General features: G+C 44.7%; 1 protein-coding gene across 1 annotated transcript in view; it reads left to right on the top strand.

The window, feature by feature from the left end:
• The window catches only part of LOC8038540 (calcium/calmodulin-dependent 3',5'-cyclic nucleotide phosphodiesterase 1A), a 215,214-nt gene that overhangs the window by 72,167 nt on the left and 124,613 nt on the right, over positions 1-18,434 (top strand). Inside the window, exon 2 of the mRNA XM_029988913.4 lies at positions 16,923-17,000. Coding sequence (XP_029844773.4) covers positions 16,923-17,000 — 78 coding nt within the window. The remainder of the gene's footprint in view (positions 1-16,922; positions 17,001-18,434) is intronic.

The following is an 18,434-nucleotide window of genomic DNA, read 5'->3' as shown; positions in this document are numbered from 1 at the left end:
ATTCTAACCAGTTGTCTGTGGCATATGTACGAGAAAATGTTTAAATTGGTATAAGCCGCTAACCGAAACGTCAGAGAAACGAAACAAATCCTTCGACCTCTTCGTTTTTTTTTTTTCGTTTTTTTTTTTTTTTTAATATACATGTTTGTTGGGATTGTCTTTTTTGTGGCTGGCTAATCTATCCGTGAAATGTATTAGTGCCACCAGTGCAGACCGCGGCGTTTTTGATCTTCGGGGCTTCTCGCAACGAAATAAATTTGTGCGGCTGCCGGCAAAACTCTTACTGGACTTTCCCGCTGCTCGTTGGGCATGGATGCTGTATTTGCAAAGCTCTCCAAAGAAGCGCACTAAGCCGTTTGCTTAGCCTTTTACTTTTTGTTGCCTCCCTTCCCGAGAAAGAGGAGCCGAAATTGCTAACTTGACTGCTCCGTCCTGAAATGTCTCGGGCTATCGGAGAGCTCCTTCGGCAGGATGGGTGTAAACACATAAAAGTGACTTCTTCTTGTATAACGGTCTTCGAGAACGACGGTTGACCGCCTTTCTTGATTTGCCGTTTGTCTTTTATCTTGGATCTCCTTTCTGTTTTGATCTGATTTCGTTGATCAAGTTTTGTGTGAAAGGTGGGTCTGCGGTTTTTCTTTTCTCTTTTTTTTTTTGCTACATAGAGGTGTTTGTGTTACCAAGATTGGTTCTTCGCAATAGGATGTCATCGGCTGCTGGTAAAGTTTGAGTAATAAATACGGCGACTTCTTGTCTTTGTGCGTGCGGCCATGTGGTGTAGTATACGCGCGCGCGTGTGTGAATGCGTACTCTATAAGTTATTCTTACCATTCGCTCAAAGAAACTTACTTGAGATGTCAAGGTGAAAAATGACGCAAATCGTTGTGGCACGGTTTACAGACAGTAAGCTAGGGAAGGAAAAGCTGCAACACATGTACGAACCTCCAACCAAAGATCGCACAAAATTCGGAACATGCGAAGATGTCTCCACGCTATTTTCAAAAAACGACTTATCTACTGCATGTAGATCTCAAGTATGGTGCGTTAAAAGTATATCTGCGATTTCTGTACGATAAATATCCACGCGTAATTTGTTAAAAAAAAAAGTGCAGTGGAGCTATTTTTTTTTTTCATTTTCCAAAGTTTGTGCGACTCTCGTTTGTTTGTTTGTTTTTACATATGTATTCACGCCTATTCTTCGTAATAATTAATTGTATTGTGAGTATGTATATACAGCCGGAACTCAGGCAGCCCAAACGGGCGTCTGGTGTCTCATCCGTAGATGAGAAATTTAGCCGGTGCAGTACTACCGCTAGTCTGGGGGTCTTTAACGTGCACCACGCATTAGTGACACACGACCACACCCCGCTATGGTGCTCATCCAGATCGTGTCTGTTATGTGTCCGTTATGCGTGTCCGTTATGTAAACAGAAAACTACTGTCGGTGACAAGTTAAGAATGGAGTGACGCGAAAAGGCTGATTCGCATGGTGCAAAGAAGACGGATTGTGAACGATGGAAACGGGCTGCCGAAACCGGTGAACAGCGAAGGCAGCGACAGGCAGCGGATGCCACTGCTATGTGTGCAAGGCGGGCGAACGAGAACCCCCAAGGCCGGAAAAAAATTAAAGGAAGATCCATTGATGGATCCTTAGGGAATGTGTTAGCATGACCCCTGGGAAACGCCACACACGTTCCCTTTGGGAAACGCTAACACTGATCCCTTAAACAAGCCAAAAAGAGGCAGCAGAAAATAGCGAAAACAAAAGGGAAAGCCAAAAGAGAAACCCAAGACAGAAACGTGAAGGGGTCAGTGTTTGCATTTCCCAAAAGGGGACATGTGTGGCGTTTCCCAAGGGTCATGTTAACGCATTCCCTAAGGATCCATCAATAGATCTTCCTTTAATTTTCTTTTTTGAAGCCCCCTTTAGTAGCTTATGTGCCCTCATCCCCCCCTTCCATCCTTTCGGACCCCATCCTTCTGATTATTTATGAATGGCCCTCGATTATTTCAAGTGAAGAGTGCTTATGTGCTTTCTTTTTGATAAGCCATCTTCTGGTGGGAGAGCTTTTAGCATAAACATTTCTCGGCTTGCACTAAGCGACTTGGGCATTCAAAGCTAAGGCCAATGATGCAGTAAACATCCTTGGTTATTGAGCTAATAAGGCTGAACTCCATGGGACGAATATGCAGCGAACAATCGACGACATTTGCCCGGCGACTTTTGCTCTGCGCGTGGCATCAGCACAGTGGCTGCTACGTCACGCGCCGTTCGCCCCAGCCGTTCGAGCAAGATGTCAAAGTTTCAGCACCGACCGTTATCTTATTCAAAAATTATAAGTGATTTCTTATAAGTTTCAATGGGAAAATGGGGCCCATTTTCGCCCGTTTTCGGTTTCTGGCGCCAAAGAGATCCATGCATTCGAGAGCTCCGGCGGCCGCCATTTTTCCATTGCAATTTTCAAAAAATCGCTTATAACTTTTGCATAAGATAACGGATGGTGCTGAACCTTTGGCATCTTGCTTGAACGGCTGAGGCTACGTTTTGGCGGAGTTTTGAGCTAACCGCAATGTCTAGTTAATTTTTGCAGTGCGAAAAGCCGGGTTCAGATTTCTCACAAACACCCGGTAGTTCTCGAACAAGTAATGGCATGGCACAGAGGTTTACTAACGCGTTTACCTGACTCACAACAAAGAGGCATTTATCATATTATAAAAAGGTAATAGTAAACACCGTGTCATTACTCACTTTTTCTTTGGCGGTATGGTTTCTCTCATCAAGGGCGTCCGTCAGTCGAGTTCGAAATGTTACCACGTGGTGGTGCATGGACCGAGTCTTACCCAGACTTGCACACGCCGAGAACAGAATGCATTAATGATGCTTCAGGTGGCGCTAGTTTTCGGTTTGAATTTTACGAAAAGTAATTATTTCGCAAAGCGGTGCCCCATATGTAGGACACTAGGCACATATGGGGGTCTGCAAAACGTGGCGCCCTTGCCATGTCTCGTCGTCGCGATCAATCGGACGGTAAGCGCACAAGTGTTGCCTCGTCCTACACCTCATGAAGGCTTTATGGAACGCAGTCACCATCGTGTCCTGCCATTACCTGCGCCTCTGGTTGAGTCGAAGATCGAGCGAGACGACAATGCCGTCCCGCTCGATCAGCGGCAAGCTTTCTTTCCTCCATTCCCACATGGAGCCGATGTTGACGAGCAGACGACGTATCATTTTCTCGAGAGCGTGGGGAATTCAATCGGACGCATATAATGCTTTTGTGTAAAGGTTTTACTGTATTATTAGCCTGTCACTGACTATAGCACATTTTACAAATAGAGACTGTGTTTAAATAAGAAAAAAAAAACTTATAGAGGTGTTACTTCAAATCTGGTATCACAAACATCGGTTCCAAAGTTTGTGCACGAAGCATTCTCTCGCCTGTAATGACTTCCAGAGCGGTTTGCTTGAAACAAAATGATAGCCTCATAAAAGCAGGGGTGAATACATACAAGCAGACATGTACGTAACGCGTTACAAATAACGAGTTACTTTTACCTAGTTGCTATTTTCGGTAACGAATAACGTATTTAGTTGTTTTTTTAGGAAAGGAACGAGTAACGTATTTAGTTACTTGTAATGTCAAGTAACGAGTAACGGTATCTCGTTCCTTTTGAGGTGTAACGTGTACAACACCGCTTAAACGGCCTTGTTTTTATTCTAAACTGAGTATGCGTCTATTGCGAGGACGATAGGTGGGCAGCCCGAAAAACAACAAAACAGTATGAGAGTACAACAACGTATATCGCTGAACACGTCAGTCGAACAGTTCGACCGACGTGTCCTGCAATAAACGTTGCTGTACTGAACTGTACAGCTGGGAATATCGTTCACCCAACGAACACAATAAGGTTCGTTGGCTGAACCTTCTAGAACCGAGTACGGACCGAAAGTAAACCCGGAGGTTGCCAACGCGGGAAGGCACATAATTCATTGTCAACTTCAAACTCTAGAAGTAGAGAGAGCAGAGGAGAGAGGGGAATCCCAGATCCACCAGCTCTGGCTGAAGCACAACACTGCCGTTCCTTCGAGCGCATCGGTAGAAAGACTCTTCAGCGTCGCCGGAGATGTATTTTCAAGGAAGCTGGGAAACATAACTGATGAAAACTTCGAGAAGCAATAAACCATAGAGTAAAACAGTTGTGTATTTGGTCGTCAAAGTAAAGTGAAAAGTAACTCGTTACTTTCAAAGTAACTCACGCGTTTCTTTTGAGGATCGGTAACGAGTAACGTACTTAGTTACTTTTTGAGCGAGTAAGGAGTAACGGTATTTAGTTACTTTTTTGGAGTAACGTGTACATGTCTGCGTACAAGTCGCACGGGAACGTTGTTCGCTCGTTCGCTATACTCAGGATGTTCCTCGAAACGCGGGCCATATCGTTCGTGCGGAAAGTACGCATCGCACTGAAAGAACGTTAAGGTCGTATTGGTTTCTGCCAGAAGGGCCCATTTGGAGAAATTAATAATGTTCATAATAATGAGTTTATTAATTGCTTTCAAATTATTAATGTTTTAATTGCTGAGTGTATGGTTTCGATTAGAAAGTTGCTGGGGATTATTAAAAACCACTGAATCAACTCATTTCTTAAACATTAAATGCACGCACATCATTTTACGGCGTTAAAAAAAAACGCTCAATTTAGACGTGCTTTTAGCTTTCGGTCGTTTTCGGAGTACATGGTTGCGCCAGCGGTCCTGCCTCTCATGACCGAGGCGCCCTACCGCTTCGCCTTCCTCGGAGGATTCCCACCTACCAAAGTGCGTTGCGGGAAAAGGGTCCGTGGACGGCGAAATGGAACATTCTTTCGGTTCCAGGGCCGGGGCGCGAAACGTGCGTTGCGCGCCTTGGCCACGTGGAACAGTACAGCTCGCTAAAAGGTGAGCTCCGATAGAAACCCGAAACCAGAAACGCGTCCAAATTAAACGTTTTTTTGTTGTTGATTCCTGAACGCCGTGAAATGACGTACGAACCTTCTATATTTCTAAAATAAATTGATTTAGCTTTTTCTTTTTCTGATTCCCAGCAAGTTTTTAATTGAAACCATACCTATACATTTACTAAATAAAAAGTTAATTATCCGAAAGTAATTAATAAAAAAATTATTCAGAACGTTATTTATTTTCCCAAATGAACCCTTTGGAGAAAACCCAATACGACTTTAACCTTTTTTTTTTTTTTTTTTTTCAGTATGATGCCCAGTTTCCGCAGGAACGATTTGGCCCGCGTTTCGAGTAACACCCTGTATATCCGTGACTCATTGATGAAAACACTTCGGAGGAGATTGTTCCCTATGGTCATTGCGATGACGCTAGCCAAATATTTTAGGCGTTAACTCATAGCTTTCCAGTGTGATCTTGATGCACTCGGGCCATGCAACGGGAGCGCTTGCTGAAGGTATATGTGGTCGTGCCTGTAGCGCTTTGTTTGACGTCAATACCATAAAATAATGCGTTTATTAAATGCTGTTTGGACTCAACGCAACTCAAATTCAAAGGCATTTCATGAGCTCAAGTATTCTTCGTTCATTCAAGTTCATTCTTAACATCCGTGAAGCTCAGATTGTCTTAGTATTTCTTTGTCGCGAAAAAAAGTGATTCAAACAGGACTTCTGGAAGAAAAATAAAGTTGTAATTTTATTTCCTTTAAAAGCACAAATTAAGCGTTGTTATTATTCTCGCGTGCACTGTTGAGTTGGAAAACGTTTTACACTCTCCATATGGACAACTCAAGTTTTATGGAATTTCAGAGTTGGGTTAGAACGGCTTGACCTGGGGCGCAAGCCTCGGATAGAAGGCTCCCGATCGGAATGACTGTAGTCGATCAATAAAACGCATGCAGCCAATGTTCTCGCAGGAGCTAGCTCCCGTCAGGGCATAGTAATGAAGCTCCGTTTGCCGGCGATTACGGCAACCAACTAGAAAGGATCGTGGGAGGCTTCTGATCCGGGTTGGGAGAGAAAGGACCCCCCTCAATCCTCGGGCTAATTTCACCCGAGGGATCGAGTGAGCTGGGCGGAAGGTTTGATGCAGTTCAAAGCCCTTTTTCTGAACTGTGGCATTCTTGAGATTTTTCTTTTCTTCCCTCTTCTTCTTGATTCTTCATCTCGGCCTCTGCGTAAACAGCGACAGACGCCGCGGCGCACAAAAGCAGACGTGAGTTGCCGCGTTTGAAGGCGGATTTTGCTTTTTCGCCGCTCGCGCTGGCGGCATTTGTGTGCGCAGCGGCACGGACCCTTCTCTCGGTTCCCAAACAAACTGTTGTCTCGGCAGGGAAAAACACTTTGCCGAATGAAGTGCTCCTTGCGGGGACAGAGAGTTCCTCGGCAAACATGGCGCCTAGTGTGGGCTCGACGCATCGGGTTCGCTGCCACCTTTTTGGTTGCGCTAGTCCAAATGTAAATACGCGCGTCGCCATGACTCCAGACCGTAGAGACTTGTTTTGTCCGTGTACTCGGAATAAAAACGGGTCTCGCTTGGTTCACCATGCGATGAAATTCGTCGTTCATGCCCACTTCGGATCCCTGGGATCTGTGCCATAACGCGTCGTTTGGTTCTTGGCTCCTTTTGGCGGTTGTGGAACCGAATGCTTTCGTCGACGTGGTCTCAATGGAAGGCGAATACCATGTATTATATTGTGTTCTTGTCTTCCTTGAACTCATTTCCTTGGTGTAAAAAGTTTGGCTTTGTGCGTCATGTAGCTGCACTGTTCGGTTTCACGGCTTGGGGCGGCCGCGACAGTGCTTGCGAAACTCGAGGATATCTGGATGATCGATTTACAAGAGGCATAAGCATGATTCACTTAAGATTCTTAAGTGATTTGGATTTCATCATTTATTAATAATATTATTACTGAACATTTTATTCTTTAGCTGTCGAGTGCTAAAAAGTACCGTATTTTCCGGGCTATAGTCCGCGGACTATACATGTTTAAAATTTGACATTTCTGGCTGTGCGGACTATCTACGCGTGCGGACTATACAGGAATTATGTTTTTCATGATCGTTTATTATGACGAGAAGCGACGAATTTTGTGCACGAAAGTGTATGTTAATGATGATTTATGCACATTATAGTCTTTATTGTGAGCTAAAAAGCAGACATTTGTAAACGTGTGCCGTCTATGAGAAGATTTTCGTGTCGACTAAGCACCAGGTGCGGACTATGCACCGGGTGCGGGCTATGCACCGGGTGCGGGCTATCTAAGCAAAATCTTTTATTTTTGACCCCAAATATCCTCCTGCGGACTATACACCGGGTGCGGACTATAGTCCGGAAAATACGGGTAATAAGTTTTTTTTTTTGTTTTTTTTTTTTATTGCAGATTACCGAGGTAGAGGAAACTCGATCGTTGCAACCGCCGCCACCGAAACTCGCAAGCGCACCGAACACGTTTTAGGATTTCTGGTACTTTTGGTTTTATTTATTGCGTTTATTTCTTTTTTCTTGACATGCAATTTATAATTCACGGTTCCATTTATACGAGTACAGAGCTGTTATACCGATAGTCTATTCTGTCCGTTGGAATCCATAGAAAAAGGCTGCTTGTCGATGCGGTAACCTACTTTTGATGAGTTCGGCGACAGCGGGATTTGGCGCGAACACGCCTTTTTCTTCCCCCTCTTTGTCTCTTTTTCTCTCACTCTCTCTTTTATATTGAACAGTCGAAAGAGCTCAGTTCTCTCGGGAAATTGCCCGTGATCGCGTAAAGCAAGGGAAAAGCAAATTGAGTTTGGGATCCTCCCCATGGCATACGTAGTTGTCTTTTTTTTATTTTTTTCTTGTTTTGTTTAGTTCTTTTTTTGCACCGACCGACATGTTGGATCTTTGGGATGCATTTATTACGCTGCTGATATTGCCTAGAGATCTCAATTTTTTTACGTTTATCCTTGACCCCTTTATTTGCCCCGCCGCAAAAGATGCCACTGGATTAATTGGCTGTGTTCGGGGGATACTGCTAGTGCTCGTACCAGAGAGCTCCAGGTTGTTTCTTTCTAGAAGGAGGAAGAATACGAGCGCGAGATGCTTGCTTTTGAACCGGCCTTCTGTGTTGCTGTTGTGCTTTTTATGTGTTTGTTTGCTATTTCATTTATGTATTCTTAGAGGTACTCATTCGTGGATATTACATAAAGCGGGGAAGGGGGGGGGGGGGGAGAGGGAGAGAGAGAGATCATTCACATTTGAGTCACAATGAAGAAACACTGAGCTAAAAAAAATACACACTAGAGGTGAAAGCGAAGCAAATATAAACACAATTGATCAATAACTCGCAAACATGCACCATCAATTAGTGCAAACATGGAGCATATATAGAAAAAAGAAAGACACACACGGGCAAATAACTACTCTCCGAGATGCAAGCGCGGAATGCCTCCGGGCACACGATTGAGGCTAAGTTCTCCGGTAGAGAGTTCCATTCGGAAATCGCTAGTGGAAAAAAATGAGTTATTAAATACGAGCGCTGTCGCAGCACCAGCTCCCACCAAAGATATCCGCTCACGTCTGTAGCGCTTTCTACTGTTCGTGTTCAAATGAAACGTAAGTGTACTAAAACTTGCTCACTTTTACATCCCATTCACGCGGTCACAAAGATGGCGTCGATTCAATTGGCGATCCTCCGTGCGTGGCATCTGCTCGCGGCCCAGGAGGGCGGGATGGTTCGCCGATTTCAAAGAGACCTATGCTGAGAGCAAGTCGTCTGCTTCCTTTGAAGGGGTTGTGGTGACGTCAGAAAGACGCCGAGTTCTGATTGGTTCTCAATGAAGGATAGTGGGCAGACCTCGAGCCAGCTTGCTTTGAGGCCTACCCACTATCCTTCGATCGGAGCCAATCAGAGCTCGGTGTCTTTCTGACGTCACCGCAACTCCTGCAAAAGAAGCAGACGACTTGCTCCCCGCATATCAAAGGTATACCTTGAGGTTGGCCGTTTGTATAATGCACTACACTCTAAGAAAAAAGTTGGCCTCAAGGGACTAACGGCAGCATTTGGTCCTCTGAACTCCCAGTTGCTCCCCGAAAGGACCATCTGGCTCAAGCTAGGTACCGTGCGCAAAAGCTGGGGACTAACTGCGCTCGACTGGGACCAACCGATGGGCGTGCGCGAGCAAAAGCATCCATTAGTCCCCCTCAGACAGGGTGCATCTGTATGATTTAGTCCCCGAAGGCAAACGGAATGTTCGCCAGGAGGACGGATGCTATTTCGCTTGTCCTGGGGATCGGCGAGACTCAGCCCAGCACGGCTGAAAGTGTTGACAAAACTTGGACGAAACAGGCGAATTTGTTTAATGTGCCACGAACGTTAAGACATTACATGGTAGAGCTTCACGCGTTGTGTGAATGCGAGTGAACGAATGTGTTGATTCGACTTCACCCAACTATCTCGTCAAAAAAAATCTGTTGACATTCCACAAGTCCCATTTACGTAATTTGCCTTCGCGCAAAAAATGTGCATTTATCCAAACGCAACACCTCCAAATACTAACACTCTTTTTCTTCTTAAAATTAAACTTAAGAGTTTGTAGAAGCCACGCTTTTAACACCGGAATCTCGCAGTCAGAATAAATGGTCACCTCAATCGCTAAAACTGAGCATTCCCACCGGCGATATAAGCTGTAGCGCGATGCGACTAAATCGCATCGCAAAAAAAAAAAAAAAAAAATTAGATGGTCACACCGGCGTGTGCGATGAGCGAGTCCAACGCCTTCGTTGGCGAGTCGTTTCTCGAAAACTCTCGCTCCGAACGCCGTTGATTGGCTCAGCCGCTCCGTGACTAGATCGCATCGCAAAAAAGTCGGGTCTAGAAGCGACTGCTCAAATCGCGTCGCTTTTTGCCCGCGATGGTCGCTTTTGCGATGAAAGTTGTCGCGCGACTACATCGCATCGCCGGTGGGAAAGCGCCTCCGTCTCTGCCTGACAAACCTTTCTGGGTAGTCCAATGTCGAACTCAAAATCCACAACGACACACTTGATGCACGGCACGTTCCACTTAAAGTGCACATTCAGGGGCAGTATCCAGACGCCTTCATGCCATCGTCGTCGCTGTTTCCAAAACAATCCAGATGATCAACGAAGAACGAATCACGCCCGGAACGTCACACCTGGCAGCACCCTACTAATACAAAACAAATGCAAACTAAAAAAAAAAAGCCACTCGAGAAAGCTGAAAATTCTGAAGAGAGAGAGAGAGAAAAGAAAGAAAAAAAAAGTGTTTGCTTGTACGTCACTCGACCGGCCTGTTAAAAGTGGCGACCTCCTCCCGTCCTTGGAGCTCTTCGGTGTCCTTGTGTCGTGTGTAGTGGGAGCGGGAAAAGAGATTATCTTCTGCGCGCACTGCCCCCTCCCCCCAATCCCCTACCCCGCATTCTTTGCTTCGTGTTCACGCGGGGGGTGGGGCGTTGGTTGGGCAGATAGGGTCCGTCGGCAAAATGGGAAGTGTCTTTGTTTGAAAAGAACCTGTTTTTAGTAAGTTGAAAGTCGAAATACAGTCTTCGTCGGAGGCTGGTCGCCTTGTGTCGTCTCCGATCATGGCGGGATCCGGTTTGGATTCGCGGTACTGAAGCACTGCACTTGACCTGTTCTGAAGTCACAAGTCAAGGGAACTCGATTAAGGTATGTCGATGTGCTTCTGTTTATGGTGTATTTATTAACTGCGGCTTTAGAAAGTGTTTTATTTTGAGCGCGTTCTCTAGCTTGCAAAGCGCGCGTCATGCTCTATTCTTTTTGGCACCATGGTTGCTGATTTTGTTATGCAGCACAGAGACCTCATATTCAATCGTATCGAGCGAAACGCCAGTTCTACCTGTGGCTTATTTTTTTTTGTGTGTGTATGTTTCGCAGACACACCAATGGTCAAGCAGGATCGCTTGACCATAAACGCCTGTCCACACATGCAGCGGAGCGCTACAGGCATAGCGCTGACCTTGCGCTGAGAGCGTGCTGACGGGATCGGTCACCAGCTTTGTATCGCACCGACTAAACTCTTGCTCATGGCAGACGAAAAGTAGCTTATTTCATTTCATTTCATTTCATTTCATTTATTATACTCTCAGGGCCCGAAGGCATTACAGAGAGGAGTGGAAATATATACATCAATATAAGGTGAACAATAATAACAAAACGCAAAAAACAAACAAACACAAGGTACAGAATCGCTATGGAACATTGTTAAGAACATCAGTTATGGCGGTTTTAAAATCAGCAGCGTCAGTAAGTGAGACTACGGATGCGGGAAGGCGGTTCCAGTCGACGGAGGTCAGAGGTAGGAAGGAGGCATAAAAGGTGGAAGTGATGCAGTAGGGGATTCCTACTTTTAGTGGATGATCGGTGCGCGGCGATATGTATGATGGTTCTGAAATTAATGAGGCTCGAAGTGCTGGGTTAGAGTGATACACTTTGTGAAATAAGCAGAGGCGAGCTATTTTTCTACGAAAGGAGAGATTGGGCAAATGTAGAGACGTTTTCATGGAGGTGACGCTGGCTGTACGGTGATAGTTAGAAAGTATAAAACGTGCGGAGCGATTTTGAATGGATTCAATGGATGATGCTAGGGATACGCCAGGGTTCCAGATAGAGCCTGCATACTCAAGCTTGGTGCGCACTAAAGTTTTATATAGGAGAAGTTTAAGTGAAACAGGGGCAAGGGAAAAGTTTCTTCTGAGATATCCTAATAAGCGATTAGCGTTGTTAGTGATATACTCGACATGGATGTTCCAGGAGAGATCGTTAGTTATATGAACACCGAGATATTTATAGGTTGACACAGAAAGCAAGGTGGAGTTATTAATACAGTAGGAGGGACAAGTGTTATTTTGACGGGACACTCTCATAGATTTACATTTAAAGGTGTTAAGTTCCATAAGCCAATTATCGCACCAGCGGGTGACGTTGTTAATATCGGTCTGAAGAGCAGATATGTCAGAGTCGTTAATGATTTCCTTATAAATTACACAGTCATCAGCGAATAGGCTAATAGAACACGTGAGCAGCTAAATGACACGTGAGCAGCGCTACATCAGCGCTTCGCTGCGTGTGAGAACCGGCATTAATGGAGATATGTATTCGATTGTACACTAGACTTTCGCGTTGATGGCGGGAGATCGTGCCGTCACTTTGAAGCATAGTTCGAGCACGCACGCGCTGGGTCTGTAATTCGCAGCGAACGGTCTACGAAAATCTAATATTGCGCTGGTCTGCTGTCAACAGATTGCATGTTGGATGTGAACCATTGTATCACTTACGCAGCCTATTTGTTAATTTATTATGCATGTGTTACAACTTATATATCATATATTTGTCAAGCGATTGAGTATTTACGCTGCCCTGTTACTAATAATCCAAATTCCTAGCAAACAGGCAAGAAGCTGCCGGTGCCCCAATAAACGGTGCTGGGACCACGACCGGCTTGGACAGACGTCCCAGTGTCCAAGCCATCGTCGACGCAAGTGCACTCTTCGGAATTTGGCATTATCGTGGATTCTACCGCCCAGGAACTTCGACTTCAGTCATCCTTGAATGCGATGTGTATCTACGAGGCAATAAAGCTACGTTTAACCGGAACTCCACAATTTTGTTTCGGAGATTTGTGGCTCGGGACCAAATGTAAAGGATAAAACTTTAGTCCCAGAGGTCTAAATCCAAGGGCGCAACGTTTAGACCCAGGGGTCTAAGTGCAAGGGCCTAACAGTTGGTCCTCGGGTTCATTTGAAACGGTGTAACAGTTAGTCCCAGGGGTCCAAGTGCAGGGGCCTAACAGTTGGTCCTTGGGGTTCAATTGAAACGGTGTAACAGTTGGTCCCAGGGGACCAAGTGCAAGGGCCTAACAGTTAGTCCTCGAGGTGCATTTGAAACGGTGTAACAGTTCGTCCCAACGGTGCTAGTGCGAGGGACTAACTGACGGGGCGCAACAGTTACTCCCGTTACAGTTGCTCCCCTAGGGGACTAATGGTGGTGGCAGCGCATTTGGTCCCCCGAGGGACTAAGTCGCGCTCCTTTTTTTCTTAGAGTGTATACTCAATGTGATATACACAGTTTTGCTTTCTATTGTTATTTTTGTTATTTTGTTTTGCTTTGCTACTCTACGCTGTGTAATAAAAATAGGAATCTTGAAACGAAAAAATATATATATATATATTTCATTGTGATAACGTTACGGGTCGCGGCAAAAGACAGCGCGCGAGTACATGACAATTAGCAAACTAGTTACGTAATATCTAAAACAAATCTTTCCGATATATATATATTATTATTATTATTATTATTATTGTTTTCGTTTTTTTTTTTTTTTTTACTTTCCGGTGACTATTTTCAGCCCGTTCTCAAAATAGACCTGTGCAGTTGGGTTTCCGAAAACTCCATTGTGCGTTGCTCTGTCCAGTATTGAATTTAGGCTGTCAATTAAGGGTCTGCCATGCTGCATGTAAGACGGAAAAGGGCGCCGAAGGGACATCAGAGGTAGCTATGTGCTGGCAGCAGTGACGCATGTCTCAGCCTGACGTAACTTTGCGGTTTTCAGTGCGCTCCACCAATTCGCATGAAGCAGAACTTACTGATCTTGAAGTCTGATCACTTCTATGACCTGTGTTAACGAATGCGACCTTCATTCGAGTTGTGCCTGATAACATCAATATCTAAAACGTTATTTATTGTGAATTTTTATTTCGTTTGTTTTTTAATTAGCGAGCTGCACTATGGTCCCTTAATGTCCTCAGTGGCCGGCATTAATTGTTATGGCGAAAATGTAGCCCTTTAGCGCAAGAGCCTTTTTCTTATAAATGTACCGCCATCAATATAGAGAGGACTCCAATCTCTCACGCCTTATCCTTACAAAAACATTTCAGGTAGGCTATAGAGATCCTGTCGACATTTTAACGACTCTTTCAACTTCCTGTCCAGTTACGTCGTATCGACATTTTTCAATAGACTTTCTAAAGACGTTCTTTCAACCGAAGACGGTAAAAATGCTATATAATTTTTGTCGCCACGTTTGAATACACTTTCTGTCACCATAGCTTGGGTAGAATAATAAGATGCTGTGCGGAGAAGCGATATCACATAATCACACCCAGTTGGAGCATCCCTGCGAAGGCTGCTTTTTTCTACCCTGTCAAATAATTATCGCCTCTTGAAATGCTTTAGAGTTGGAGATGCAGTCTACCAGCCCCTATGAACCACATTTCGTATAAATAATTGGTGGAAACAAATCAACATACTTGTAATATTTGTATCTTCTGGGATGATCCTCGTTCAAATTGTTGCCTTTCAAATGTAGGATATATATATAGCGGCGGAGCAGTCAACACAACTGAATTACTAGTATTATGAGTGTGGCGAGTATATTTGTAGTGTTTGCGTATGTGCACACAGCCTGTGTCTATTGCATATTTTTTTACGGATGCGTTGTGACCAGCCTAAAATTAATATTCAGAATTTATTTGTCTATTCTAGAACTTATTAGACTGTTTCAGAAAGGGGATAGAACCGCTGTAGAATCTTTGTTTCTATTCAATTTCTATACACTAAGTTCTATGGAAAGACTACAAAAAAAACGGGAAAATCTAGACAGTGGATAGAAATGTGGATACATCTTTTTTGGTATATCTGTAGCCTCTATACATTATTTTTATAGGAATTATGTAGAAAGTGGATAAATATTTTTGTAAGGGTATGTTACAGGTTACATCTAAAACAAAAACGCTCGCGAATTGCTAAGTTTACGCCCACAAATACGCATTTAGATAGGATTCAAATACAGTCATCTGCGATATTAAACATATCAGGAGAATAAGTAATATGAAAAATGGAGACACCTATAATCCGTTGCAACTCAAGACGGTATGGCGAGGCTTAGACGGGAAGGGGAGGAGGAAGCAGACGGAGCGCTGATGAGAGAATGAGGTTTCCCTCTCTCTTTTCCAACGTTCTGCCTGCTTCCCCCTCCCCGGTCCGTCTTACCCTCGCCCTACCTTCCTGAGTTGCAACGGATTATAGCAAAGACCCAGATGAGTACCTACACATGGAACGAACACGCGTTTCCCTTGCTATGCTGTGATGTTCTCCTCCGCAATGTCTCGCGCTCAAATCGTGAGACAGTTACTCTCCGACCTATATCATATTGACACCTGCGTAGCCAAACTAACTTAGCTACAGTAAAAAAAAAAAAAAAAAAAAAAAAAGATTAAAAATGTCGGTATAGTTCGGTCGGCAACGTGCTTGGCTCCAGTGGCGTCACAAGGGGGGGGGGGGGGGGGGGGGTGTCACGGAGGGCCACCGCCCCAGGTGCCACTCACCCTAGGGACGCCACTGCTTGGCTCCCACGCAGGTGGCCGGGGTTTGATCCCTAGCTTCATCTGTGGTTTTTATCTTTTCCTAAGTTAATAGAAGATTTCAGAATGTTTGACAATCTTGTAGTTTGTTCATACTCATAATGTATAGTTCCAGAACCATTGAGGTCGAATGTTCTATAGTCAGTGACAGGTTAAGAAAAGTTTTCTGGTTGGGGAGGAGGAAGCAGACGGAATGCTGAAGAGAGGGGTAGGTTTTAACCTCTCCTCTCAGCATTCCGCTCGCTTCCTCCTCCCCTGCCCTCCATTCCCTCGAAAACTTTTCTTAATCTGTAAATGACTATAAGCATCCAGGGAAGCCTTAAGAGAAGCTGTTCCGCGCCGTGCAAAGGGGTAGTCTTTCACCAGCGCTTGATCCAACTGTCACGCCACTTTTGACGCCCGCGACGCCTGTACCTCTGGTTTTGTTTTGGACACAAGTTCGCCCTATTAAACGCTTTGTTTTTTTAGTGTATTCACCGTCTCTCTGCCTATATATCATTCGTGGCAATATTTCGTGGTATGGTACCTATAGTACTCTCACAGTTAGCCCTTAAATGCTTGTAATTGCTGGATTGCGGATAAGTAGAGTAGTAAAAGGAGGAGGACGAGAAGAAATTATTCTGGCGGAAGAGAGGATTCGCGTATATCGTAGTACCATACGTACACGTAGCAGGAAATGAAAAACATTAGCTTGCAGCAGAGCAATGAAACGTGTCCTTTAAGCTATTTATTTAGATTTTGAAGGGCAATATATGCCTATGAAACAAGCTGTATTATTTATCATATTTTTTTTTTGCGTTCTACAACATCAAGAGAATTCAAAACCACGACATTTTTAAGTTGTTTTTCATATCACATCGGTGTCTTATAACATCGAAGAGGGTTAAATGCGTGTCTGCCTTTGGGACGCGTGTCGCTCTGGATAAACTGATATGTTCAGTAACGCAGGGGTATCCGGATTTTGCTTTGACTCTCGAAATTTTGTTGCCAACCCCCTCCCCCCCCCCCTTTTTTTTTTACGACAGAAAAAAAGAAACTTAATTGGGGGGGGGGGATACAGAACGCCGTCCATGTTTTGAGGACAAAGAGACTACCACTCTCTCTATTTCATGATCCTGTGGGGTAAGGTATTTACGTCACGTACCCCTCACGACGTTTCCGTTCAATCAGAACAAACAGCGTTGTGATCCCTACCGCCGGGTCGCGTCCCCGGGCTGGAAAACTTAAAAAAAAAAAAAAATAGGAAAGAATTGGTCGCATGTTTGCGCCGCTAAAAGAGCGGATCGCGTCGTCTGCCCCGAAAGCTCAAACGGAATCTACGAAAAATCCCAAACGAAAACGAGGCCACCCGAATGACGAACGCTGGGTACCAAATTAACGGGCATACAGAGGGCAGGGACAGCTGTCTCCTCCCGCGAAACTATTGCGCCCAGTTTATGTGTGCGTATCCCTGCCAGTGTTGCGGAGCTGTAACTAGGCCAGCGAGTGTCTGGCTCTGTCGTTTCTGCCATTGCCGGGAGTCTAACGTTCCTTCTTTCATCTCGTTGCAGTCGCTAATCCTCCGGATGCACAGGGTGCCAAGGATGAGCTTACAGCGGCTACTGAATCTGACGCCGGCGACCCAGCCAGTAAGTCGCTTTCAGTTCTGTTATTTTTTGCGATTCCAGTCAACAACAGGCCTGCTCACTTCCAAGGCCGAGCCCGTCGTACGGGCTTTGCGCGTAACGGCTGTTACTACGAGCGCCCGTAACAGGGCTCCACTGAAATTAAGAAAAGAGGTTGTGTTTAGGAAAGCCACCTAAGTTCCCTTTGGCTTTTGGCTACCTTCCTTTCTGACCAAGATTATTCTTTGTAGCGGCGGTGTAATTTGTAGGGTAAAGGCGAACTTTTTCTTTCAGTCTTTCTTTCGCAAAACTTGACGTAATCGTGGTCCGTGCAGTTTTTGGCGTGGCCAAGGTGATGATATTTTAATGCGGCTCATAGATTGGACACGAGCAATACTTGAGCACTCAATATGGGGTCGTGACAATCGATGCCCCTACAAGCACTCGGGTGGTGGCTCGTTTCCAGTCTCGCTAGTTCACGCAGTAAACACTATACAGCATAACGAGGACACCAGCACCAGCTTCAAGGTCCTCTCTTACACCATAGAAACCGAACGCATAGAACAGAACAGAAAACAACATCACAAACATCGAAAGTCCACGCATCCTCATCAAGACCTTTTTTTCATTATTTCTTCCCAGATTTTTATTTTTTTTCCAAACTCATGCATGGGAAAACTCACGCAAGGAAAAGGAGAAAAAAAAAGAAAAGAATAAACAGTTGTTAGTCTGCGCCCATTCATGTACGTTGTGTTTCTCCTCATCTCAATGCAACTCATTGTTTTCCTTTCATTTTCTGGTCACGCGTTTGTTCTGTAGAACTTCGCAGCGCAGCACATTCAGCTATATGTACACAACTTGCTTTGTCAACCTTAGCGCATGACTATGATGAAGATTGGCGGCATATAGTTGGCTCCTAATCACGGGACAGCTTGTTCTGGCAGCGAGTTGAGAGGGTGAACGCTGCTCGTTTTTCTCTTAATATTTTTCTACGATTATCATTGCTCGGAGAGGAAAACTAATCAGCGTCAAGAATAAGGTATACGTGGTATTTACAGAAAGTACAAAAGTCGCTCTATCGCCCCTTCAATACGGCCACGACCGGCGTTTTGAATTAAGGAAAAATGGTAAAACAGAACAGACTTCTACTTGACGCGTTAGAAGTAACGCACTACTTGTACCCGGTTACTTTTTTTTGGTAACAAAGTAAGGACCTAGTTACTTCAAGGTGTAATATAACGAACGAGTAACGTATTTTCGTTGCTTTTAATGAAGAAACGAGTAACGGTATTTTGTTACTCCTGAAGGAGAACGCCGCGCAACACATATACCCAACCTAATTCTCACCCCAGCTCGCGCCTCTAATTCGCACGACGAGAATACGCTAGATATGCCATAAAATATGTGCACAAGGTGCACGACAGTATAGCCGCCGTTATCTCCGAATGAACCCGTTAA

Source organism: Ixodes scapularis, unplaced genomic scaffold (assembly GCF_016920785.2).
Source record: "Ixodes scapularis isolate PalLabHiFi unplaced genomic scaffold, ASM1692078v2 PGA_scaffold9__187_contigs__length_104089568, whole genome shotgun sequence".
NCBI lineage: Eukaryota > Metazoa > Arthropoda > Arachnida > Ixodida > Ixodidae > Ixodes > Ixodes scapularis.
This window is presented reverse-complemented; position numbering and strand designations above follow the sequence as displayed.